This window comes from Diceros bicornis, chromosome 10 (assembly GCF_020826845.1).
Source record: "Diceros bicornis minor isolate mBicDic1 chromosome 10, mDicBic1.mat.cur, whole genome shotgun sequence".
Lineage (NCBI taxonomy): Eukaryota > Metazoa > Chordata > Mammalia > Perissodactyla > Rhinocerotidae > Diceros > Diceros bicornis.
The window spans coordinates 54,013,725-54,041,201 of NC_080749.1; the positions used below are offsets into that span (position 1 = coordinate 54,013,725).

Consider the following 27,477-nt stretch of genomic DNA (forward strand, 5'->3'; position numbering starts at 1 on the left):
CAGGAAGAGCTCCTGTTAACCCTTCTCACATGCCCTCCTGCCCCGCTGGGTGCCACACTGGGGGTCTGCATACGGGGGTTTCAATGTTGAGAAGGTCAGCATTGCCCTGTGGTGCATCTCAGTTAAATTCTTAGTACCAGTTCTGTGGATCAACCTTTCGGGTACAGAGAAACCTATCACTTGGCCAATCCATAATCATAGAAGCCTTCATAACAGAGAGTAGACTCCCTAATGCTTCCCAGACAAATCCCAAATTAGTCTTTGTTGCTTCTCATGGGAATCTTTGAGTGACATCTGTCTGGCTTGAAGTTTAGAGATTATTTAATGTTGTGGTTTGTAAAATTTTATTTTTTAGAAGCAAAAGTCATCTTTCAAATGAAATGGCTCTTGGAACTCTAATTTATAAACAGATAAAAGTGAAGATACACTAGTTGCCATGGGGTTGAAGGCTCTGCTTGCACGGTGCCCTTGCCTGAGGGTCCTCCAGGGAACCTAGGATTCTGCAGGATGAGGTTTGAAAACCTTGGATTTAGTTCAGAGTGCCCATTTTACAGATGGGGAGACTGAAGCCAGAGAGCTTGGAGGACTTGTGCGAGGTGGCCCAGTTGATTAGTGACAAAGCCAGGAGCAGATCTGGAGAACGCAGCCTGCCAGATTCTTCTGAGACCCTTGAAGGCCCTTGTAGTTTTCTCGTCATGTGAATAACCGATTTGCTAACTGCCCTCAGAGGTCCTGGAGGGCCAGGGACTGGGGACGTTGAGGAGCGCTCCAGCCCGGGGCCTTCACAATGTGGAGGGTGGATGGGTGTCTGGGCAGTTACAGGCGTGGCTGTTTCCCAAGCGCATGTGGAGATTTGAAAACGATCGAGTGAGGCCATTGAAGCTATTGAGGTGTTACAGTGTGTTGGGATCCAGGGAAAGGCTTTGCAGGGGGAGGTCAGCCCGGGCCCCGAAGAGAACATCATCAGGGGACTCAGCCAGGCCACTGTGCACCCCAGCAGCTGGGGTGTAGGAGGTGTTGGGGGTGACATTGAATGACCACCATAAAATGTTCTGGGTCACCTCTGAAAAACTGCTGAGCTCAGGTTTAAGCTGGCCTTGTACTGACTTCCATGTGGGGACCTTATGAAGCACGGCCTTGGCTAATTCCCTTTAGTTTTATTCTGTTTCTCAGAAAGCTTGAACTGTCTTTTAAACTTCTCTGAAGATATGAGCTACTCCACAATCTAGGTTTACTGATACAGTCATCTCTCATTTTTCAGCTCATCACTTTAGCACCAATAAGCCCTATCACAAGGGAGCCCGGTATCTAACTCTCCAATTCCCTAACCACTAGAGGATTTTATAGTCAAAAGGAATAACTTCCACCTCCACATGTTAAACTAAGAGACAGGGGCTGTCTGCTCACTCCACTACTGTCATTACCACCTGCCGCCTGGCGCCACATCCACTCTGATGATTGATACTGAATGTCACTGCAAGCCAGCCCTGCCAGTCCAGCCCCTGGGCAGACAGACACAGTGGGTGATCCCATGGTCTCAGTGTTGACTCAGCCAAGGATGTACAGTGAAAGTAAGTCTCTCTCCCACTTGACCCTCAACCACCCAGATCTCTGTCCCAGAGGCACTCTTTGTTACTACAGTCTTGTGTATACATCCAGAGACAGTCTATGTATTTACAAATCTTTATGACTATTCACATACACACATCTATTCTTTGATCCCCACAAAATAGTGGCATACTCTACACACAGTGTTGTAGTTTGCTTATTTAAAATTTTACAGTAGATTGTGGACATCATTCCACATCAGCACAGGTAGTGCTGCTTCATTCTTTTTAATGGCTGCATAATATTTCAACATCGTCTGTTTATCAGGAAATAACCCATCTTCATCTGCTTATCGGGAAGTAACCCAGATGTCATCTACTTGTGGACGTTTGGGTTACTTCCTGCTTGTAATAAAACACAACACCAACAATAATAAACGGATACACATTTGCATATGTATTCAGGTAATTCAGGAGGCTCTACTTCTGCCGTCTAAGGGAGGTTCCTTGCTCAAAGAAAATACACATTTTAAAATGTAATAGATACTTCCAAATTGCCTTCCACTGAGGTTGTATCATTTTACACTCCCATAAGCAATATACGAGAGAACCTGTTTTCCCCACTCTCACCAACTGTGTGTTAGTGAACTTTTGAAACTTTGCCAAATCTGCCAAGTGAAAAATGATATTGCACTATAGCTTCAATGTGCCTTTCTGTCGTGAGTGAGGTTCAGCATCTTTTCATGTGATATATTCTCTTATAGACTGCTTTTTGACTAGTGCTTGGAAGATGAAATGCTGCCCAAAGATCAGGCAATATGCAAATGATTTAGGAATCCCAGTTTTCTGATATAGGTTTTAGTCCAACTAGCTGTTTTTATCCTAATTAATATAGGGTGCTCTGCAGGGTGCTACATAAGGAATCAATTTTCCTGCTTTAGTGAGTGTTTATTAAAAAGTGCCCTATGGCGTAGCATTAGCGGTTAAGTGTGCGTGCTCTGCTTCAGCGGCCCGGGGTTCGCCGATTCGGATCCTGGGCATGGACCTACGCACCGCTCATCAAGCCATGCTGAGGCAGCATCCCACATAGAGCAACTAGAAGGATGGACGACTATGACATACAGCTATCCACTGGGGCTTTGGGGAGAAAAAAGGAAAAAAGGAGGAAGATTGGCAACAGATGTTAACTCAGAGCCAATCTTCCTCAAAAAAAAAAAAGAATCACACAAAAAAAAGTGCCCTATCAATTTTAAAACATTGACATTTTATTTATAGTTATAAATATTTCAACCTTGTTTTTGCAATCTCCACTATACCAAAAGTTGTATACTGAAACCAATGTTATCTTATTAAATAAAGTACTTTTAAGTTCAATTCAGCAATGACATGTATGAAACACAAATTTGAACATCGACTGGATATTGTAGAGATGTTGTTACATTTCTTAGTTGTGATGGTAGTTGTGTGGTCTTGTTTGGAAAAAAAAAAAAAGAGTCCTCACCTTTTAGAGGTTCCTGTCTAAGATATACGGGTGGCACCATCTCACTGGCAGAGAGTGGCAATGACTTGAAACGACTTCTGACGAAAGTGCAAGAAGTGTCAAAGCAGGCCTGCATCTGAACATCAAGCAGACAAAAATCATGACCACAGAAGAACTATACAACTCTAACGCAGAAAATGAAGACACTAAAATGGTTAAAGATGTTGTTTACTGTGGTTCAGTCATCAATTTAAATGGAGACTGTAGCCAAGAAATCAAGAGAAGACTGAGACTTGGAGGGGCAGCAATGGAAGAATTAGGAAAGATCATCAAGTGTAAGGAAGTGTCATTAGGGACCAAGGCCAAGATTGACCACACCCTCGTGTTCCCAGTTACTATGTACGGGTGCGAAAGCTGGGCAGTGAAGAAGGCTGACAGGAAAAAAATTGACTAATTTGAAATATGGTGCTGGAAGAGAGCTCTACAGATGCCCTGGGCTCCCATAAAGACAAACAAATGGGTCCTAGAACGAATTAAGCCTGAACTATCACTGGAGGCAAAAATGATAAAATTGAGGCTGCCTTGCTTTGGGTCCTCATGAGAAGGCGGGATTCTGTGGAAAAGACAATAATGCTGGGCAAAGTAGATGGCAGCAGGACAAGAGGAAGACCAAATATGAGATGGCTTGACTCCATAAAGGAAGCCATAGGCGTGAGTCTACAGGAGCTGAGCAGGGCCGTTGAGACAGGACATCGTGGACGTCACTCATTCAGAGGGTCGCCAGGATCAGAGCTGACTTGATGGCATGTAACAACAACTGAAATGTTTATAGATTAAATGATATGATATCTGGGATTTGCTTCAAAATAATTCTGGAAGGGGCAAGTGGATAGGAGTGTAGATGAAATAACATTGGTCATGAGTTAATTATTGAGGATGGATGTTAGGTATGTGGTATTCTGTCTATTTTTATGTACATTTGAAATTTTCCATAAAAATTCTAAAATTCAACAGATATACGTATTAAGTTCCTTTTATGTGCAAGCCGTGGTGCCCTAGGTTGCAGGAGATAGACACTTCACAAGTACAGGGGGCCTTGGCGGCTTGTTCACTGCACTGATCCCAGAGCCTAGGACATTGTCTGCTTGTAGTAGGTGTTCAGTGCATACCCGTCCTGAAGTCCAGCCCGCACTCTGCTCCCTAAAGGGCTGCTCTGTTTTCTGTTCCCAAGAGCAGGGGCCCTGATGGTGTGCTCCGTGAGTGAGCAACAGACCAAGTGCCATGAAGTTAAGGAAGGTGAAGTCGCATTTATGTAGGGGTCAGGGAGGTGCTTTGTGGGGTCCATGGGAATTCACATTGAGGTGCCTGAGACAGAGGACGTGTGCCACATCCTAAATAACATTTCTAAGCAAAGCAAAATTGCTCCTTTTATTTAACATGACTTATTTCTTTTAAGAGCCTGATAGGGAATTGCTGACAGTAAGGCAAATAACTCAAAAGACTGAGGGGGTCACAAAACCTTTTTAGAACATAACCCGGTCCCCTTCTGCTCTCTCTGAGCCTGTTTTGTTCCAAGTCCAGCGTGATATGATGCCCAGAAATGTGCTTAATCAGTGCTCTCTCACGAGGAAGAAGAGGAGATGGCGTCAAAAGAAGAAAGAGAATCAGAATTGGGAAGTTGTCAAAGGAAGTGTCAGGAATTCAGGGGGATAGATGGGCCCCGTGGGTATGTTTGAGTGATTAGTTAACTCAGAGCAGAGAAAATCATGATTTTTAATGTTTGCACGCAGGTGTTAGTATAGTTGCCTCAGAATGAGAAGAAAAAGGATTTTTTAAAAAAAGCTAGTCACATCTTGACTAGAAGAAGGCTCTTTTGAGAAATCGTCAATGTTGCATTACAAACACCATTCAAATCTACCAAATGGGCCAGATGGTTGCTCGAATACCGCATGCTGCCAGCTGCCCATTGCTACAGATGAGGCCTTTTCTGCTGACGTTTGTGTAACCCACAAGCACATTGTGGAGTGTTGATTCTTTTGATGCTGTTTAACATTTATGTGTCATCATAATTGTAAACCATAAATATACATGACACCATGCGATAAATAGAATTGCCCAGCTTTCATTCTGAAAGGTGAAGAGGCTGTATTTATTACCTGAGAAGAGAGGGTGTCTAATATTCATTTTCCATTCTTCATAAATGTCACCCCTCTCTCATTGGATGCTCTAGATGGCTTTACACTCTCCAAGCCCTTATCCCTTCAAAACAGCACAGACTCCAGGGGCTAATAAATATCGCTGAGCCCCAGGTTTTAAAGCATGCCTGGACCAAAAGTCAGGGGAACACAATTCAGGGGAATCCAGATAGTTCCGAATGAAGCCCAACTCTTTCATTTGACAACACCCCAAAAGTTCTTTGGAGGTCACGTAACGGGCAGGTGTACAGTGTAAAAGGAAGTAGGTAAATGGAATCAGCTTCTTTCAAAACACACATTTTTCTAGAGATGCATTTCTTTTTGCTTTGAAAGAAAGCTAATTCAGTGCCATTCACCTATTAAGAAGGCAGCACACTTATTTGTATCTGCATCTGTAAAAACCAAGTGTCTTTTCTCTCTGTAAAAACCTGAGCATGTGTCTGCGGGAGTGAGAGGCAGAGCAAGAGGTGGCGGGGGAAGCAACAGCCCGTGCAATTCGGTTAATCAGTCACAAAAGCATAAATGAACTGGCTGGGATAGACGACCCCCCCACCGCCACTCCGGGCAGGGGGCACATTCAGTCTTATCCAAGAAGACCTATTTAGAACACAGCATCTTTATTTTAGACCACAGATCCCAGACAGCACGTTTCATGGCTCTATAAATACAAGACTCAGATGCTTCCTGACACCCAACATTTCTGCTTTTTAACGTGTAAATAAATGACTGCTCAAAGTGAGTAAATATCTGTGCATTGAGTTTACAATCTCGTCTTTCAGAAATACCGACAGTACATGGCAGGACTTCTGACTCCTCCTTACGGTGTTATGGAAACGGGCTCTAACAATGACAGTAAGTGGAAAATGTGAACATTTTGTATATAAAAATGTGTCGTAGGGTATATGTTTTCATGTGACAAAAAATATGTCCTATGCCAGCTTGACGTAGTAAGTCTCCAGACTCTTTTGTGGATAAACAGACTTGCCAGCCCACACTTGAGTTATTTAAAAAAAATTGTTAATATAGTGTTATTTTGTGGTCCTAGCTGATAGAGGGAGGTATGCTCTGGTGCCGGTTGGAACTTCAGCATACGTAGAATGCTTTCTCAAAATATCTTTATTTTATAGTGAAATCCAGTGTTGTTTCTGTGCTCTTTACAAAATGCGATTCATGATCTGTGTTTGTCTCAGTCACATCCTGACACCTGAGGGCCCCACCTCTTGCTTATTTTGATGCTATTGGTCAAGGAGAGAAGCAGTGTGGGTCATTACTTCTTCCTCTTAAATCATGGCCTCTTCAAATTCCAGGCCTTTTATAAGAGACCTGTCTGGCCGATCATAAAAGAAAGGAAGTTTTTCTCTGCGATTCTCTTTTCTAGGGGGTGCCCACTAGACTCAGAAGTCCTGTGTCCCGAGTGGGCTTATCTGTCCATGGCTGTCAGGACCATCTGTTTAGCCCTCGTTACCGTCCCGAGGAGGCGCTTCTTGCAGATCTGAGTCCCCATTTTGGCTCTTGTACGTGTACGTGTGACAAGGTACCAAGGCCTGGGTTTCTGAAGCTGTAGCACTTCAGCAACTAGATATGGTGATGGATCGGGCAGTGCTTCCGCTCTAAGCATCTGCAGAGTCAGTCATCCTGCAAATCGAGCTTCCTCACCTTCCCTCCCCTCTGTTCACAATTTCTGTGCAGCCTCTGCCCTCCCACCCCCTCTGCTTCTCTTCTGTCCTGGAGGGAAGAAGGAAAGGCAAGTCTTTCTTTCCTTTCCTCTCCTCCTCTGTTCTTGATTTTTCTCTCCTGGCTGATCTAGGGATGACTGGCTCATGAACAGTACCTGAGTTGAAATTCCAGCTGTGCTGTCTCCCAGCTGTGGGACTTCGGGCAAGGCACTTAGTCTCTCTGTGCCTCGGTTTCCTCACAGGATTGTTGTGCAGATTAAATGAAGCAAAATATGTCAAGTGTTTAGAAGGGTGCCAAATGATGTTGGCTATTACTTCCTTATCACCAGTCACCCCTACACCCCTCAACATCTGGCCTCTGCCCTCCACTTCTTGACTTGAACCGTCTAAAGTCTCCAGTGACCAACCAATAACCAGACTCAGTCGTTACCATTCCCCATTCTCTCTGACTTTGAATAAGACTTTCCATGTTCAGGCTCCATTCTCCCTTGGTTCCCGGGCTCCACAGCATTATCCTGGTTTTCTCAGATCTCTCTCTGGCCGCTTGCATTCTTATCTCCTTCACAGGTACTTCTTCCCCTCACCCAACAGTTTAGGTAGTACCCAAGAGTCTAGCCTTGGCTGTTTTCCTCTATACTTTCCCCACAACCATTGCATCCTTTCTTGCATTTGATGCAAATACTTTGAGAACCAATACCTCTATTTGATTCCTACGAAGGGCAGCCTAGCTTTCCAAATGACTGCTTGTTCTCTTTCCACCTGATGTCCTGCTGGCCTCTGAAACTCAAAATGTGGGTAACGGAACACATCCTGATTCCCACAAAACCCATCCCTCCTCCCGAAAGCGCATCTGTTCAAAAGCTCATTTTGGAGTCCTCCTTTCTCTCACCTCCACCCGCTAAGGTTAATCCCTTGTCCATCTCTTGCTCCTTCTTTTGTAGTGTTCATATTCTTTCCTTTCTGTTCCCTCTGCAGCCACCTGGCTGAGAGCCTCAGCACTCTTGACCTGAGGGCAAAAATGACTCAATTGGCTCGGAACCTTCAGTGTCTCACCCCTACCCTACACCTGACTTACACAGAACCTTTTTTAATTTACTTTTTATTGTAAAAAATTTCAAGCATACAGAATGATACAGTTAATACCCATATTTTCATCACTTCAATTTAATTAATATTAATATTTTAATACTTAAATATGATTTGTTTATCGTTAATCACAATAAGTATTTTATTATTAATATTTTGCCATATTCCTTCTTCTAGTCACATACCCACATCTCACCCCAAAGACTTCAGCAGGCCTTTTTGAAAATACAGACTTTTCCATGCAAAACCAAAAAACCATTATCACACCTAACAACTGGTATGATTTTCCTTAGTAACACCCACTACCCTGTCCATGTTCTCATTTCCCCCACTTTATAGCTGATGGCTCAAACTGGACTTCAATCACGGACCATGCCATTGCATCTGGTTTTTATGTCTTAAATGTTTTTTAATTTTGAACAGTCCTTTCCCTCCTTTTTCCTGATCATATCACTCTGCTGCTCAAAACGTTTTTTAATGATAATTCATTGCCTGCCATGGAAGGTGAAATTCCAAGATTGCTAATGCCTTAGCCCAACTTTCCAGTTCCTGCATGGCCCCAAATCACTTTTTCAGTATTATTCCTCTATAGATACCCTAATTTGCAGCCATTCAGATGTGGTGATTTGTGCAACTGTGTATTTACCTTATTAAACCTCCTAGAAAAGTAAGCTCTTGTTACACCCCTGTATCTCCTCATTCAGTCAGCTCCAGTCCTTTCAAATGGTTGCTGAATAGATAGATGGATGGATGGATGGATGGATGGATGGATGGATGGATGGATGAATAGATGGGTTCAAGATGAGTTTCAGAGTACTGACATTAGGCCACCCTTACTCTTTCTGACAAATCTGGGAAGTGATGGCAAACAAGCCCATTGATATTCACTGTTTGAGAGGACAACCCTCTCAGTCGCCCTGCTTCCTGCCTGAACTTTTATATCCTGGTGCTATCCCAATTTGGGGGTCAAAGTTTAAATAGGTAATGTTTCTAAAAAGTCTCTTCCATTCTTACCCCTCCTGTGTGCTATACTGCTGCCTATTAGGATAGGCACTCAGTTCTTTTAAACCCAATATTGTAAATCTGTGTAGCCCCTTATTAAACACAGAATGCCCTATTTATTCAGAATTTGGATGTACTATATTTTTACATTGCAAACCACCTTGCACTGCCCCAGTGGGTCAAAGCTAGGTACAAGCTACACATAAAAACCACCTGAGTTTCTGTCTCCTCAATATAAGGCCACTTGTGCCCCCTCTACTGGGGGCATGAAGTTCTGCTGGGGCTGTGCACCTCCCGGTATGGCCACCCTTACCATCTCAGTCAGAGTAGCGGCCCCAAAACAAGTGCAAAGGACCGGGGCCTGCCTATAGTAGATGCTCATGAAATGTTTGTAAATGAATGAACAAATGAGTGAATGGATGAATGATTAACTTTTTCACCAAGAAAACTGAGATACTCCTGGACATAACCACTGCCACGCTCAGACCTGACTTGGAGGCAGCAGGAGTTTGCTTTGTCCCAAACAGAAACTGTGTTCTGGTGGGTTTTCTGTGCACCTTGCACCTAGCTTCAAATCCCTGGGGCAGTGGGACGTGGTTTGAAATGTAAAAATACAGTATGTGCAACTTAAGAGTTGATGTGTCTGTCCAAAATTCTGAGAGTTCTGGTCCCCAAGACAGAGGAATTAGTTGCTCACATGGTGTAAATGAACCAGGAATGGATTTGCACCTCTGAGAAAGTAAAGCATATGGTAGAAAAAGCAAAATAAGCATGAGATTTTGTTGTCTGGCACACAGCCCTGCTCCTGATTCACCACTTTATTTAGGTTACAGATTTTGATAGGTGCTGCTGTTTTTCCAAGCAGCACTGTGTATGTTTTCATGGAAACACAAATTGAAAACACCAAAATTTTATTTGGTTTGATTCAGCAAAGGATTTCAGTTCCACTTTACGGGTTGATCTTACGATTCACGGTCTCTCTCTCTCTCTTTTTCCTCTTCTAGGGATTCCTGACAAGGAGAACGTGAGTAGCTACTCTCTCTGCTTAGCTTCTAAAAACTGTCGTAAGGTAAAAAATAATCGTGGTCACCCTACCAGCAAAGAGAGCCCTTTATCCACATTCAACAGAGCAATAAATATTTTTCTAATCTTATGCTGGCATCTTTGGTGAGTCACTTTGAAATATAAAGGGGAGAAGGTTGACTGCTGTGACATGGTCATCTCATGTCCTTGATATTAACTAGTCTGAAGAAAGGTTATTCTAGGGGCAAACAGTACGTTGCCAAGTGTTTTCTTTTTCCCATGATGCATACATGGCAGTAGAATAAATCATTCGTTTAACAGCATGTAGAAAATTAGTTGTTTTTCCTTAGTAGGAATACAAAATATGAAATTCAGGGTCAGTTGATGAATTTGCTGAATTGTATCCAAGTGCATTAACGTCAATATTTCTCTTTGGAAGCTGAAAATAATTAACTGGTATAATCGTTTAGGGAAAACAGGTAAGAGAGTAGATGGTTTAGGACAAACTTTTCACTAAGAACCAGTGCCAAGCATGCATTCTGAGGGTGGTAGTGGTGTAGTGGCATCGTCTTTGCATGCAAATAATAATAATGATATTAATTATATTAGCTGGAATCTAAATTTAGACATAACAGGAAGAGTTAATGGTGGAAGCGTGTAGTGATTAATCCGAAGCGGTGCCTGGTGGCTTTCAGATGTATCACCTTGTTATTGTGTTCCTTGACTGCTGTACCAAGTGGCAATGTCACAGAATCGTCACCTTCTCCTTTCCCTGCTTTTGGGCCTGTGTCTGTGGGCAGAGATATCATCTTAATTAAATTCAGGTGATTTCTGTACCTCTTTTCATAGATCTGACTCTAGCTTTCTTTAGGTCTTCCTCTTTTCATAATGTTGTTAAAGGGCTGGTTGGGAATTCTGGCCCACTGTTGTACCACTACAAATTTGGGTCCAAGACCTAACAATGTCACTTAAATGTCACACCAAAATTTGACTTAGCTTGGTTCAGCAAAGGATTTCAGTTGCTAGCTGTGGGGCCTTGCACAAACTACTTGACTTCTCTAAACATCCTTGCCTCATCTTTAAAATATCAATGATGGGGCTGGCCCCGTGGCTTAGTGGTTAAGTGCATGCGCTCCACTGCTGGCGGCCCGGGTTTGGATCCCGGGCACGCACCAAGGCACCGCATCTCGGGCCATGCTGAGGCCGCGTCCCACATACAGCAACTAGAAGGATGTGCAACTATGACATACAGCTATCTACTGGGGCTTTGGGGAAAAAAAAAGGAGGAGGATTGGCAATAGATGTTAGCTCAGAGCTGGTCTTCCTCAGCAAAAAGAGAAGGATTAGCATGGATGTTAGCTCAGGGCTGATCTTCCTCACAAAAAATAAATAAATAAATAAATAAAATAAAATGTCGATGTTAGTTGTGACTACCTTAAAAGGCCATTGTGAATACTGAGTGAGATAATCTTGGGAAAGCCTAGTACAATAGTAGAGCTCAGTAAATGTTAGGACTATTATTGTAATTATTATTTTCTCAAGCCTTGTATCATTTTCTAGCTTTTTGTCCCCCTCTGAAAAATGCCCTAGCCTTTATAAAGTAACTGCCCTGTTGCCTTTTGTTGCTTTCCTTAAAGTACCTTTCCTCAATGAACCTTTTCATTCACCTTTTGCTATTAAAGAAACATCTTTGTGTGTTAAGTAAAGCTGTAGATCATCAGGTTCATGGAGAGTCTAACGCAAGAGCCTTTAGAGTCTCAAGTGACAAACTAATCCTGCCACCATTTTGGACACGGATGTCCCAAAGCACGCTACAACAAATAGTACACAGATCATTAGCCAAATACAGATGATAAAAGGGCCTGGTTCTTCCTCATCAAGGGACTGTCAGTGACGTGGAGAGCACACACAAAATGGCCAAGCCCTAGGAGGTCTGAAATGTGCTAAGCTTCAAAAGGAAGCTCTGTCTTTCTTAGGCCCCCGCTGACCTTTAGGTTGGACCTCCCTGCGGTGGGACGACAGACACAACGTTCTGAGCAGAGAGCCTACCAGTTGTCACCATGTAGCTCACTTGGTGACAAAATAGCAATTTGAAGTTTGCAGAAAGACAGCTACAATGAGCTGTTATCAGCACGTTGCCCTGAAAGATTTAGGGGGCTGACCAGGCTCTCTCCCCAATATTAGTCATAGTGTATGGTTGTTTGTGTTTTTTTGGGCCATTCTGTGTCAAATTCTCCAGCAAACGGAAAAGCACGCTTTTTCTCTATCAGCAAATAGAGCGGATGTCACGTCACCACGTGCTATCAGGAGAGCTCTCCAATGCCATCGGTCAGAGGAAGGCAAATGAGAGGAAAGACATTCATGAGCAGAGGTGAAGCTCCAGCAAGATAAAAAGAAGCCTAAGAGCCTTAAAACGGTGTGAATTGAAATTTCTCCTCTACAAGAGACAAGTTGTTTATGATGCTTTCTTTTATCTTTACCTTCTTTACATGCTGGGCAATATCATATTCCCTTTATGTTCCTAAATAGCAATAAGATGCCTGTGGACTGAAACAAAAGCACTTCCACTATTGTTTCAGTGTCCAAACAGATTCTTGGTGGAAAGAATATATTCTCTTTCCAGCTCCTACTCATGATTTTGTTAATCACCATGTTCAACTTTTAATCCAATACGCAGACGTCAGTAAGTGGTGTTTTTTGGCTGCCTCACCAGCTATGTTTTATTTCCACATAATATTTCCACGCTGCTTTACCTTGCATAAAAAGACCTTTCTTTTCATAAATTGCGCTTTCCAGGGCTGGCCTGGTGGTGTAGTGGTTAAGTTCATGTGCTCCACTTTGGCAACCCAGGGTTTGTGGGTTTGGATCCTGGGCAAGGACCTACACCACTCATCAAGCCATGCTGTGGCGGTGACCCACATACAAAAAACAGAGGAAGATGGGTACAGATGTTAGCTCAGGGATAATCTTCCTGAAGCAAAAAAAGAGGAAGATTGGCAACAGATGTTAGCTCAAGACCAATCTTCCTCACCAAAAAAAAAAAAATGCACTTTATAGAAACAAATGTTAACTTGCTGGATTATTTTGTTTACTACTAACTGTAATTGATAGGGACATCATTTAACTTAGGTGACACAGAATACTGGAACCTATAAAATACTTGATAAAAATATTAGAAAAGTGACTGTTGAGCCAATAAAACAAGTAGACTATTTTGGTATGGTTGTGATTGTTTAGGGCTGTTGGTTTTATGACGAAATTCTTCTCTTTGATCTCTTTAAGTTGTATTTTTTCCATCTTCTATATATGCCATACCTGACTGACCACATTTAACACAGATGCTAAAAATGACAATTACAAAGAAGCTTTACAGTCGAATGTTACAGTTGCCCTTTGGAGGAATGAGCTTGTCTATAATTTTTTGCTACTTATGTAGATTTTGTTACTTATTGTGCTCCATCGTTTTGACAGGCAACTGGAATAGGGTTTTGTAGTTTTAGAAGTTTATACTTTTCTTCTTACTGTGGAAGGAGCCAGAAAATAGACTCAGGAAGATATTACAAAATAATCCAGTTTTCTGATTTACAAATATCTTGTTTCCCAAAGGATCATTTGAGATCCCCATTGTTTAGGCAGTTATAGTATTGGTACTGTATTGTATTGACAGTGTAGTTAGCAGGCTTCTTGCTAAATATGGAGGACTGCTTTCCCATTATAGAATACCAGCAGTTCAGAGCTCAAAGGTTTCCCAAGCACTGGACAAACTGATGCTGGCGATTAATGACAAGCAAGGGTGGGGGTCTTATAAGAGTATTTGGTAGATCTCATCTTAAGAAGATTACTTAAAGCAGGAGTTTCTCAAACTTTTAAAAATCATGGGTCATTTATATGAAGAATAATTCTTGGAAGTTATTATAAAGGCAAAAGGCTTGCATTGGCAAATGGTGAAGAAATAATTTACACAGTTTGTGAAAGTTCTCATTAAGGAGAAGGCAACAGAATAATAGTAAGCAAGTAACTATTAGGGTCAAAAGGTTAGGAATTTTAGGAATTTTTAGGGAATATATAACTTATCTCTATTGTTGCTGTTTTTCAAAGTTAGAGAAAACAAATTAGAATATTTTCCACTAATTAAATGATGACATCTTGTTTTACTATAAAAGACTGGCTATCATTCTAGGTCAGAGGAAGAAAAAGGATATTGTATATCCTGATACAAACGTAAAATATAAGAAACTTAGATAATCTCATGAAACCTTGTAAAACCTTTCAACTCTAGCTTTAGAACACCTACTGAATTCAAACCAACAGTTTTTAAAATCCTGCTTTAAAACATGACTGATACACATTAGAGTTTATCAAGACATCTTGGCCAGAATTCACAGGTTTACCCGGCAGCCAGTTCCTCTGTTCTAGGGTGAGAAAGGGTTTAACTAACGCTGTCACCACTCTGAAACAACACGTATGGACTGGTGAGGCCGCCAAGCTCTACACAGGAAAGCAAACCAACCAACGCTTAAGACAGAAAATCCTGAGCCTGCTCGTTTTGATTTTGAAGGACAAATTGCTTATCGCCCAAGTGAAGATTAGATTCCACAGCATTGCTGGCCCCAAGGGGCATTGTGTGGTGTGTAAATACTCATTTCTTTAGCTGGCCTATTAGAACATGGAGCTCAATGAGCCAAAGCTTATTTGCCCCACCTCCTGGAAAACACCAGTGACTTAATGTCGAAGGTGCCAAGGACAACTTCAGCTCTCGGGACTCTCAAGAAATGTTTGTTTTTGTGTTTGTGAGTTATGCATTTTCTGGGGTCTGAGGCCCTTGTTGAATTTCTTGAGGTTCTTATTCCATCTGTTCCTCCACTCTGTTGTAAAAGCTGATTGTGCCGTCTCTCTCTCTAGCTTCTGCTGTGGTATATTGATTGAATTTTTAAGATGATGTGTAGTTGTCCTTCACCTAAAAAGTAAATAGTACATGCAGGTAAGACTCTAAAAACCTGATCCCTCTGTTGTCAATAAGGCCATATGTTTGTTGCCTCTGAATGTTCTCGGCAATGTTCACAGGACCTGCTTGCCATGAGTTTGCTTGGTGAAAGGGCACATATTGGGGTGTATCTGGGTGGTGGTTTGTTAAAATGTTTTAGAATTATTTTTATAATATTGTGAATTACATTTGCTGATGGTTTTGGTGTTCTGATTTTGGTTTCTCTGTATTTTAAAAATTTCTTTTATGGAATAGAACTTTTTAATGTTGCTGCCATGCTGATAGGTTTGTAGGCTTGCCACTGAGTTATACCATATAACCCTTCTTTGAATTTGTTCTCTCAGTCTTTTCTGTAATCAGAATTTGACTTGAGCAAGGTATCAGAGAGAACCTGAGTAGTGTTTAATGGTTTAAAGAAAATAATAATGAAAGAAATGAAATTCCCCGATCTCTCTAGCCAACAGCCTTTCCCTGCTCTCATTTTAAAAAAATGGCACAGCCTTGAGGTGAGGCTGCTCCGTATGGGCTTTGCTGCTGAGAATTAGTTCCACAATCAGCAAGGACAAGGAATATAATGTCATGTTGATAATAATGTACTATACTATACTGTACTGCTGGTTCCCAAGCTATATTGCTGTCTTCAGAAATATTTTATCCTGTGCTGCAGGCAATTATGTTCATCACCAGTAACTTTGGGCTGCTAGCACGTTATCTCAATTGACTATGAGGATAAAATATGTAGTATCATTTATGTTTGATATACAGTCACGTGCCGCATAATGACATTTCAGTCAAAGACAGACCTCATATACAATGGTGGACCCGTAGAGTTAGTACCATATAGCCTAGTTTTGTAGGAGGCTATACCTTCTAGGTTTGTGTAAGTACACTCTATGATGTTTGCACAATGACAAAATCATCTAATGACATTTTTTCTAGAATGTGTCCCCGTCGTTAAGCGACGCATGACTGTATTTGAATTTTTTTATTGTTCTTGTTTTGAGAAATTGAAACCAAATTATTTGCAAAATATGTCGTATGTTTAGGAGAGAAAATTTTGGTATTCTCAGATTGGATAAAGTAATCTAGTGATTACATGTCATTTTGAATGTGGGTTCTTTTCTAATAGCAATTCTGTGTCAGACAGGCTTCTCTGAGTCCATAGATATAAAAAACATTCTGTAGTTATTCTCTTTATGTTTAGGTAAAATTACACTGAAGATAGACAGATAGATGTGCATATACATACACATACATACATATATTGACACATACATATTTATAAATATATATTTAACTATTTTCATTCCTTAAAATTTCCAGAAAAGGAAATTATAAAACCACCTTTAACATTATGATCCAGCATTGTTCAGAATTCTTATTGCCAGTTTTGATAAATGTTTAAGTTCTCTTCACTTCAACTTAGTTTTATTTTCTGTTTTCCAAAGAATAATCCAGAAATACCCATAGAATATGCCATCTATTTGCTGGAAAATCTTTTTAATGCATATGTATTGTTGGATCCCAGGCCCCATATGGGGCTACAAAAATAAATAAAGCATGGTCCCTTCAGGGAGTTGTGGTCCCAGAATGGAGGCAGACTTGTGAACATATAAGTACCATGAAGTGTCTCAGGCACACATGGTCAGGAGAGCATGGTGTGAGGACGTGGGCTTAGGAGCTCGTCAGACTTGTGATAAGGTCCAGCTCTGCCACTTACTAACTGTGTGAAGGTGGACAAGTTAGTTAACCTCCTTACTCCTCTGTTTCCTCATCTACAGATTGGGAATAATAGTAGTCTTACCCCAGGGGGCTTCCCAGAGGATTAATGAGATGGCGCATGGCAGGTGCTTACTCAGTTCCGGCACCCAGTAGGTGCCCTCAGGAGACATGTGGGGGTGCTATGCAGTCCTCCTCAGGGAGAGAGGAGGGGCTCAGAGCAGGGCTCAGAGGAGGAAATGGCTGCGTGCGCTCTTAATGGACAGTGGACGTTACCTAGGTGGAAGGGAAAGGATATTCTAGGCTGACAGCACTGCATGAACAAAGGAACAGAGTACCAGAGCTTTCTCTTTTGAGGCTAATTTCATCAGATCTGAGATTAAAAACTTTTATTTTCGACACTCTACTTTCTAGCATTCCTTTCAAAGTTATCAAAATCTAGCTTCCAAGCTTCAGGCATTTCAGGGTCCCAACAAAACACCATGTTTTTTTCCCTAAAGCTTGATCTATCTTGAATGTTGATGAGGATTTAGCCTGAGCTGCCCCGTATTTGTGCCTCCTGATATCGTGCTTTCTTTTAAAAATGACAGATCTAGATTGCTGATGCCTTTGAAGCCTATTGTTCACTCTGATCTCCAGCTCCTTTTCTGCTATAATTGCCCAGTCAGTGCTCCCTCATCTCTGTTGTTCTCCTTTGGTTTTTTTTCTCCCTTCTCTTGAATGAATCACTCTGCAATGCTTTCTATTGAATTTTGACCTTTTCCCCTTTCCGTTTGTCAAGGTCATTTTAAATTTTGTTCCAGGTCTCCTAAGCATGAGCCACCCTCACCCAATTGGGTATCATTGTCAAATTTAATGAGAATGCTTTTGATTCCATATTCAAGACGTTAATAAACATGTTAAATCTAGCAGCGTTCAGCAGAGGACCTAACCTTGTGGGATTTAATTTGTTTGTGCTAATTTATTTGCATCCATGATAAAATTACCCCATCTGGACATGAAAAAGAAACTTAGGAAAACATACCTTGAAAATACTGGGTACAACAGTGCTAAGTCATTAAACTCACTTCTGTCATGCTTTCACTCACTTGTAATTTGAAAGAAAAGGAAGACGATAGTTGTCTTTTTATCTCAGAAGACGTTAGTATGACTGAATTCAGTACTCAGTCATTGTTATAGTCGGTGTCCCCAGAAAGACGTCAGTTTCTGTCCCTGACACTTAATAGCTTGTGACACTGAACAAGTGGCTTACCTCCATGAGCTTCAGTTTCCTAGTCGATAAAATGGTGATCCCTGACCTACTATGACAAAGGAATTGTTGGGAGATCAAATAAGATAAAGGATGGGGAAGAGTCCAAAACTCGATACTGCTTTCAAATTTAAAACATTATATTAAGCTTCCCTGGAGCTTAATTCAAAACAAGATCACACTCTTGTCTATAGCCTCAGCCCCAGGACATTTTTCTAGCCTGGGGGATCCCTGGGGTTGGCCCATGGGTTCTGGTTAGTAGAGATTGGGTCTTGGAAGGCTTGTAGAGGTCCTCTTGCATCCTGTTAGGACTTGGTCCAGTTCTCAGTTCTGGGAAGACCTCAGGATGCCAAATGGAAAGTCATTCATCTTCATGTCTATGTAATTTGGCTCAGCCAGGGGAATGAAAAATTCCCAAGTCACACGAAGTGCTCACTCGGTGCTGTAATTTGATAGCTCGATCCCAAACAAAGTGAGGAAACCACACCCAAAGTTGACTGCAAAGATGGCCCAGGATAGAGAGTGAGAGCAGGACCCCGAAGATAAGCTGCACAAGGCGCCTGGCTTGTTTGGAGGCCCAGCAGAGAATCATGGATGTCATCACGGCTGGCCACCCTGGACCGTCTAGTTTTAGGGTATGTGAGGTTTTTTAATATTACGTTTACCCAGTTCTCTTCTTAAAAATGTCAAAGCATTGCAATGTACAACTGCCTAGTAAGGGAATTTGTAACATAAATGCAAAAATGGTTCTGTCATTCAACAAGATATACTTTTAAATGACTGAAACAAGTAATGATCCCTTCTCCACCTTACCCTCCCCTCCCCCCAGCTTTTTATTTTGTGTTTTCTTCCTTTTTTTCTCTTTGGTGTATTCAGAAAAACACTTGGGCTCCCTCTGGTGGCCATTTCAGTGTTTCTGCATGTCTAACCTTAAAGCTAAAATTCTCGTTACAAGGCACAAAATGTTTGGATGACAGTGGAAATACTGATAGTAAGTGTTATTTTCTTTTGTAAGACGCCTTTACTTGGGAACCTCCAAATTAGCCAAAATATCCACTTCGTTCATTCATTCATCCATTCATGTGTCTTCCAATCTAATAATTTGTTGATATTTGGCTTTCCTACCTGAAGGGGTATCTGATCTGCAAGTCAACAGAAAGATATTTAGTTCCAATCCTATAAGTCAAACAGATTTTCCAAAGAAGTAATTTTATTAGTTAGCAAGTTTTTATAGAATGCTTCCTGTGTATTAGACCAGAGCTAGGCCTTGTGGGAAACAATTTGTTACTCACCATTTTAAAAATATATGAACAAGCTTTTCTTTAACAATTCACAATGTTATATTATTTCTTTTTCTCCTTTAAATCATATTCCCATTGTATTTCCTCTGTAGAATTTTATCTTATTGTAATGAATTTTTTTTCCAGGCTGGATTACTTTTTAATTGTGTCAATGTATTAGTCGATACACAGATTCAGCTACAATAACAAAGACCCATATCACAGTGTCTTCAATAAAATAGAAGATAATTTTCCTTTGTGTTAACTGTCCATGTGTGAGCTGTCCAGGGTTAATATGGCACCTACATATTGTAATGTATGTTTATGATTGAAAGTCTCTTATTGATCACCTTTTACTTTCACATATCAAAAATAAGTATATAAATTTAAATCTTAGTGTTTTAAAGTTTCTTGTGACCATAGGTCTCTAATAAAATTTTTCTTCTGGGTTGACTTATGGCAGTGAGTTGTAGTACACAATTGTCAAAACAAAGTAAATATTTTATAGATTTTTATAAATAATTATTAAATATTAAAGTAAATTATTATTGGAAATGCATCATTGAGTGAGTTAGGTGCTTTTTAAACATGAATTCGTTGTCTATATGCAACAGGAGTTTGGCATCAATTCTGTTCCTTTTCTTGGTTATTTTATATGTAAGTGCTGGGAAAGCTTGTTCATATAACTAAGCAGATGGAAATGGAAATAGTTCTAAATAGCAATGTCACTAAATTCTTTGACTCCTAGGCAGCTAGTGTGGTACCTCACAGAGAGATAGAGAAGATGGTATGGTCACAGTTGAGGTGGTGGGAAGTGTTGCATGCTAGATGGATTTTGAAAATAGAGTTCATAGGCTGTTCTGCAGATTAAATGTAAAGTGAGAGAGAAAGAGAGGGGTCAAGGATGACTTGAGGGTTTTGGACCTGATCATGTGCAAGGATGCAGTTGCCGACAACTAAGAAGGGGAAGGCTGAGGATAAAGTGAATTTGGAGACCTAGTTTGAAGGTCAGTGTACTAGACAGTATCCGGGAATGAGGTGTGATTGGGCTTTTGTCCCTCTGTCCAGTCAACCGTTAATGATGATAAACAGTAAAGAATGATAATGAGATTAGACGTTGGGTATTTATATTGAGTAGTATGTGCCTGAGGCATGAATAAAATTAGAATGTGTCTGGAAGAAATAAAAATGAGGCAAAAATCAGCAAGAATTTTATTAGATTTGTCTTCCTCCCTCTATTATATTTTGTAGATTTAAAGAGAATTTATGTTTGTAAATAAACTCTGTGTATAACTGTAGGTATCACCTTTCAAATTGATAAAAGATTGAGTTATGGAATATTTCAAGTACAAATAGTAGATGAATCAAGCTAACAAACCGTTGCTTAATAGACATCCTCAGGGACCTAATTTAATGAATAGATAGAGGGATATTGTTGGTAACTTAGCCCACAAATTATTTCTATATGAATCAGTGATTTTAAATGGCTATGGCCTGCTTGAAACCATTTGTTTTCTTAATTAGTTTAATCATTCTTTTTATAGTTTCTTATACTACTAAATGGGTTAATAACCCCCTTTTTCTTAAATAAATTAATTTTTCCAGCCTAGCTACAAATTTCCAATTAATAAAGTTTGAAGGAGTGAAATAATTCCATAATAGGAGGAGAAATGATCGTATTTTATTTAATCCTTTTTAAATCAACTAACATTTAAGTGCCTACTGTGTGCCATGCAGGCACTTGGCTCTGGAGATAGAAAATCCAATAAAACTAACTCTTGACTTCGGAGAGCAAACAGCCTAATAGCCTACACAGCCTAGGAGAGAGCTAGGTAAACAGATAATTGTATCAGAACGTGATATGGAGAGAGATTGGAGTTAAGTGCCAAAATACCTCACACATTGCAAGAGCCATGTCATTTGAACCCACAGGATTTCTGAGAAAGAAATGTTTCATTGTTCACCACCTCTGCAAACATTCTCCCTCTTCACAAGAATGCAGAGTTACTAAGTTACTGTGTAACTCCAGACTATGTAGGTTACAGGTGGCCGAAACCCACATCAAACCACCTCAAAGCAAACAGAGAGGAAGATGGGAACACACATGCCCAGTCCACAGGAAGAGCAAGTGTGGAACTGGCCTTCAGCTAATAGAAGCCAAGGGCTTTACTTCTCCCCAAGCCTGGAAACATGGCCACCAACAGTCCCTGGCTTCCCCAGCAGCTACAGTTAGAAAACCCTGGGGAAGGACACTGATCTAGTGTGGGTCATGTGGCCCCTCCTTCCCAACTCTGAGGCACTGTGGGGGAGATACCACCGTGGGCTCAGCTCTGAAGATGGGGAGAAAGTCTGTGCCCAGAAGAAGGGGGAACAGGAAACAGTAACTGTTCCCCACTCCTCCTCCATGAGGCACATTCAGCTGACTGCTAAAAATCAGTCCCCTTCCTCTGGTCTACTCAGATAACATCATAATGCAATCAATATCTCATTTGGGGTTAGCCTTCATCCCTTGTTTATGAAGAAATAGGACAGAAGCACTTATGAGAATAATGTTGACATCACATTTTGCAATAGCTTTGATTGCAATAAGCATTGTGCTTTAGAAATTCCATGTATTCCATTCAATCAGAATCATAATTTCTTTTTCACTGTCTTCTTAACATGTATGATGTGGAAATTAACAGGATTTTATCTTGTTGAGTCTTTTGAGCTGCTTAGATGTGGCTTCTGAACCAGTAGATGACGTAAACAACCCTATTTGTCCTAGAATATTACAGGAATTCTTTTTTTTTTAAATCTATTTGATTTTAAGTCTTTAAACTCTATGAGCCAAATTTACATTCAGATGAGTCATTGAAGCTTATATTGTGTGCCTAAAAGGAAATGTTTATGCCAAGAGTCTAAAATGGAATCTAGCAAGACAGTGAATTTTTTAAATAATGGTTATCTTTTTACTGATCATAAATGTAATAGTGCTTATGTTGAATATTTGGAAACATAAAAATATTTTTGAAAATTTCCCATAAATGCCACCACCTAGAGCTCTATGTATTTGAATATTTAGCATTCAGAAAATATAGAAACAAAATTTAGTTCTGTACACTGTATATATAGTTCCATAGCCTACTTTTTTCAGTTTATTTTAAAGGATTTTATTAAAATTATTTAATGTTATCTCAACCATATTGGAGAATGAATTTCCTCTGCGATAATTTCTTTTCAAACAGCCATCTCTATCTTGTCAAAGTTAGGTTTCACACCATCCCCTTCCCATTTCTGGAATTATTTTTGGTTACATTGCTGTTGTTTTTCCTTCATTTCTGATGTTGTTTCCCTCTGGTATCATTTCCCTTCTGTCTGAAGAACTTCCTTTAGCGATTCTTGTAGAACAGGTCTGCTGGCTATAAATTCTCCTAAATTTTCCTTCATCTGAGAATGTCTCTATTTTACCTTCATTCCTGAAGGATATTTTCACTGGAGAGAGAATTATGGGCTGACAGTTTTTATCTTTCAGCATTTTTTAATAAACCGATATTGATACATTATCATTAACTAAAGTCCACTGTTTATTCAGACTTCCTCTGTGTTTATGTATTATCCTTTTTCTGTTCCAGGATCCTACCCAGGGTACCACTTTACATTTACCAGTCCTATCTCCTTAGGCTCCTTTTGGCTATTACGGTTTCTCAGACTTTCCTTATTGTTGATGACTAAGTTGACAGATTTAAGGGATACTGGTCAGGTATTTTGGAGAATGTCCTTCAATTGGGATTTGTCTGATGTTTTTTTTTCCAGATTAGACTCAGATTATGGGTTTTGGCGGAAAGGCCACAGAAGTAAAGTACCATTTTCATCACATCATATTAAGAATACATTCAATCGATATGATTTATCATTGTTGATGTTGACCTTGACTACCTGGTTCAGGTAGTATTTGCCAAGTTTCTCCACTGTTGAGTCATGCTCCCACATCCCCCTTTCCATACTGGACTCGTTGGAAGGAAGTCACTATGCACTGCCCACACTTTAGTAGGAAGTTACACTCTGCCTCTTGATAGCGAGTATCTACATAAATTATTTGGAATTCTTCTCCATGGGAGATTTGTCTCTTCTTCCACATTTATTTATTTATTTATTCAATCACTTATTTATGTCAGTGTGGACTCATGGGTATTTATTCTATACTTTGGGTTATACTACAATGCTACTACATTCATTTTGTTGCTCAAATTGTTCCAGCTTTTGCCACTAGGCACTCTTTCAGTTGGCTCCTGTGTTTCTTTGACATACTCCCATCATTGTATTTTGTTTTGTTTTGTTTTGTTTTGTTTTGTGTTTTTGGACACTTCCTTACTTTCTCATCCAACAAGATGCTTATATATTCCCTGCTCTCTTCTTAGCAACCACCATTTGGCCAAGGATCCTTGGTTCCTTTTATTGAAGAATGGTATTAGAAACCAAGATCTGGGTGGTAGCTGTGCTTGTTGCTACTGGGATGTCATTGCTTCTAAGCCCTTTTAGCTGAGAGAACAAGAAAATATATGTGAGTATACTAACCTGTGAGTATATACACATACCTATAAATATTAGTGTATGTGTATATATATATGTGTGTATCTATATTTAGCTAAGTATCAATTCATACTGATTTCTCTAACCAATCCATTACCACATGGATCACTCTAGCCTTTTCTCCTTGCTTGTCTGTAACTTCCCACTCCAACAGTGAGAAATCTGACTCACACCATCTGCTGTCTATTTATTTATTTGTCAAATACTAGTATATATGTATAGTGGTTTCAGATTGATTACCTATACCCCCATGAGAAACAAACTTTATCAGCTAGAATAGAGTGCTATGTACAGTGTTTTTTACTTCTAGCCTTATATACTCCACTCATTTCCAAAATTATTTAAGTCAGCACCTTCCCCACCTCCCTCGCCCCACTCCCTTCAGTGAAGTTATTTCACATATTTGTAGTATAGCCAAATTCTTTTGTCACAGTCTACGTTCCATCCTGGGCTCCCTGACCTCCTAAATAAATTTTTTTAAAAACTTGCATACGTCAAGTTTCACTCCTTGTGCGGTAAAGTTCTACGGATTTTGATAAATGCATAGTGTCATGTATCTGCCTTTGCAGTATCATAGAGAATAGTTTCCCTGCCCTAAAACATTTCCTGTGCTTCACCTATCCATCCATCTCCATATCTGAAGCCCTGGCAACCACTAATTTGTTTATTCCCTCTATAATTTCACCTTTTTTAGAATGTCATGTAAGTGGCGTGTAGCCTTTTCTCACTGGCCTCTTTAACTTAGCAATATACATTTAAGAGTCAATGTTTTTGCATGGCTTGATAGTTCATTTCTTTTATCGCTGAATAGTAGTCCGTTGTATTTATGTACCTCAGTTTGTTTATTCATTCTCCTGTTGAAGGATGTCTTAGTTGCTTCCATTTCTTGGCAGTTATAAATAAAACCATTATAAACATTTGTGGGCAGATTTTGTGTGGACATAAGTTTTCAAATCAGTTGAGTAAATACTTAGGAGTACAATTGCTGGATTGTATGGTAAGACTATATTTAGCTTTGTAGGAAACTGCCCAACTGTCTTCCAAAGAAGCCATACCATTTTGCATCCCTACCAGCAATGAATGATAGTTATTTTGCTCTGCATCTTTAGCAGCAATTGGTATTGTCCGTTTTTTGGATTTTAGCCATTCTGTTAGATATGTGGCACTATCTCATTGTTGTTTTGATTTTCATTACCCTACTGACAAATGATGCTGAACATCTTTTCATATGCTGTTTGCCATCTGTATATCTTCTTTGTTGAAGCATCTATTAAGATCTTTTGCCCATTTTTAAATTGGATTGTTTTCTTATTGTTTTAAGACATCTCTATATTTTGGATACAGGTCCTTTATCAGATATGTATTTTGCAAATATTTTCTCCCAGTCTGTGGCTTATATTTTCATCTTCTTAATAGTGTCCTTCCCAGAACAGAAGTTTTAATTTCAATAAGGTTCAACTTCAGTATTTTCTGTCATGACTCATGCTTTTGGTATTGTATCTAAGAACTCACCACCAAACTAAAGGTCATTTAGATTTTCTTCTATGTGTTCTTCTAGAAGTTTTATAGTTTTGCTTTTCCATTTAAGTCTATGATCTATTTTGAAGGGTTTTGCTGTTTTTCGTGAAACGTATATGGTCTATGCTTAGGTTCATTTTTTGGCATGTGGGCATCCAAGTTTTCCAGCTCCATTTGTTGAAAAGACCATATTTGCTCCATTAAATTGCCTTTGCTCCTAAGATCAGTTGTCTGTATTTATGTGGGTCTATTTCTGGGCTCCCTATTCTGTTCCATTGATCTCTGTGTCTATTCTTTCACCAATAATGCCCTGTCTTAATTACTATAGTTTTCAAGTAAGTCTTAAAATTGGGTAGTGTGAGTCCTCCAGCTTTGTTCTTCTATATTGTGTTGGCTGTTTTAAGTCCTCTTCCTTTCCATAAATTGTAGAATCAGTTTGTCAGTGTCTACAAACTAGCTTGTTGAGATTTTGATTGGGATACTTTGGATCTACAGATCAAGTTGAGAAGAATTGACGTCTTAACAATATGGAGTCTTCCAATCCATGAACATGGAATATTTCTCCATTTATTTGATCTTCTTTGATTTCTTTCACCAATGTTTTGTAGTTTTCTGCATGTATATCCTGTACATATTTTGTTAGATTTATACCTAAATACTTCTCTCTTTTTTTGGTGTTATTGTAGGAGGTGTTCTTTTTTTAATTTCCATTGTTCATTTCCGGTATATAGAAAATCAATTAATATTTGTATGTGACCTTGTATCCTATGACTTTGCTATACTCACTTCTTAGTTCCTGGAGTTCTTTGGTAGATTCTTTGGGATTTTCTACATTGACAATCATGTCATCTGCAAATAAAGACAGTTTTATTTCTTCCTCTGCAATCTTTGTACCTTTTATCTATTTTTCTTGTCTTGTTGCACTAGCTAGGGCCTCCAGTATGATGTTGAATAGGAGTGATGAGAAATGACATCCTTGCTATTAGGTTTTTAGTGTAATTATTTTTACCATATATTTTAACTCTTCCATGAAACACTATTTGTAATGGCTGTAAAATATCCTCTAATTCTGATGTATCATCACTTATTTTTAGCCATTTGTATAGTGTTGCATATTTTGGTTGTTTGGTTATAATTATTATTAAGGCTAGTGATAAATGAATGATTAAAGGAGTTAGGGTAAAGCCCATGTTTGGGCAGGGATTTCTCTTTGTACGTCTGTGGAAGCTGTATCATGGCAACACATCATAGGAGTAAACCAACAAGGAGAGTGGACCCAGACTGCTAGAGTTCACATCCTGGCTCTGCCATTTCTCAGTTATGTGGCCTTGAGTAAGTTATTTAACCTCTCTAAGACTCAGGTTCATCATCTAAAAAATGGGTTGATAACAAAGTACCCACCTCCTAAGTTTGAGGGATTAAATAAGAACATGCGTATAAAGTTCACACAGCCGGGTACCTGGCACATAGTGTGCACTCAAAAAATATTATATTCTTTTGATTATAAACAAGATAAAGTTGATTTGCTTCATTTATATCTCTGGTAATATATTTTTTAATTCTCTTAGCCCAAACTCATCACCTTTCTTCCTTCCTAACATCAAGATTCAAGGGCCACATTCACATTTTGTGCTAAAGGAGATAGTATTTTTGCTGCTATGCTTTTTCCAGCTGATTCCCACCTTTTATTAGCCTTCATTATTTCAACAATTCAATTTAAGCATGCTGTGCCAGCCGCTGTCCTGGTACCTGGGGGTATCAGGGGGAATAAAACAGACGTGGCCCTCCCTCTTAGATCTGATAGTCTGGTAAAGAAGTCAGATAGTAAACAAGTAATTACAACCAAAAGGAAGTACAGAATGCCCTAAAGCAGCACTGTCCAATAGAAAAATAACACTAGTCACATGTAATTTAAAATTTTCTAGCAGCCACATTTTAAAAAGTAAAAATAGGGGCCGGCCCGGTGGCGCAAGCGGTTGGGTGTGCGCACTCTGCTGCGGCGGCCCATGGTTCACCGGTTCAGATCCTGGGCCCGCACCGACGCACCGTGTGTTGGGCCATGCTGTGGCGGCGTCCCATATAAAGTTGAGGAGGATCAGCATGGATGTTAGCCCAGGACCGGTCTTCCTCAGCAAAAAGAGGAGGA

The 27,477-nt window shown here is 39.9% G+C and overlaps 1 protein-coding gene across 8 annotated transcripts in view; it reads left to right on the plus strand.

The window, feature by feature from the left end:
- Window positions 1-27,477, plus strand: part of RAPGEF4 (Rap guanine nucleotide exchange factor 4) — a 298,329-nt gene that overhangs the window by 162,125 nt on the left and 108,727 nt on the right. For 4 of the 8 annotated variants that reach the window (XM_058549262.1, XM_058549268.1, XM_058549260.1 and 1 more), the window contains 2 exons: window positions 6,002-6,074; window positions 9,991-10,010. In XM_058549262.1, the coding sequence (XP_058405245.1) occupies window positions 6,002-6,074; window positions 9,991-10,010 (93 nt within the window). Of the gene's footprint in view, window positions 1-6,001; window positions 6,075-9,990; window positions 10,011-14,605; window positions 14,991-18,417; window positions 18,597-27,477 lie in introns of those variants that run through there. The other 4 variants (XM_058549266.1, XM_058549263.1, XM_058549267.1 and 1 more) reach the window with 4 other exon arrangements.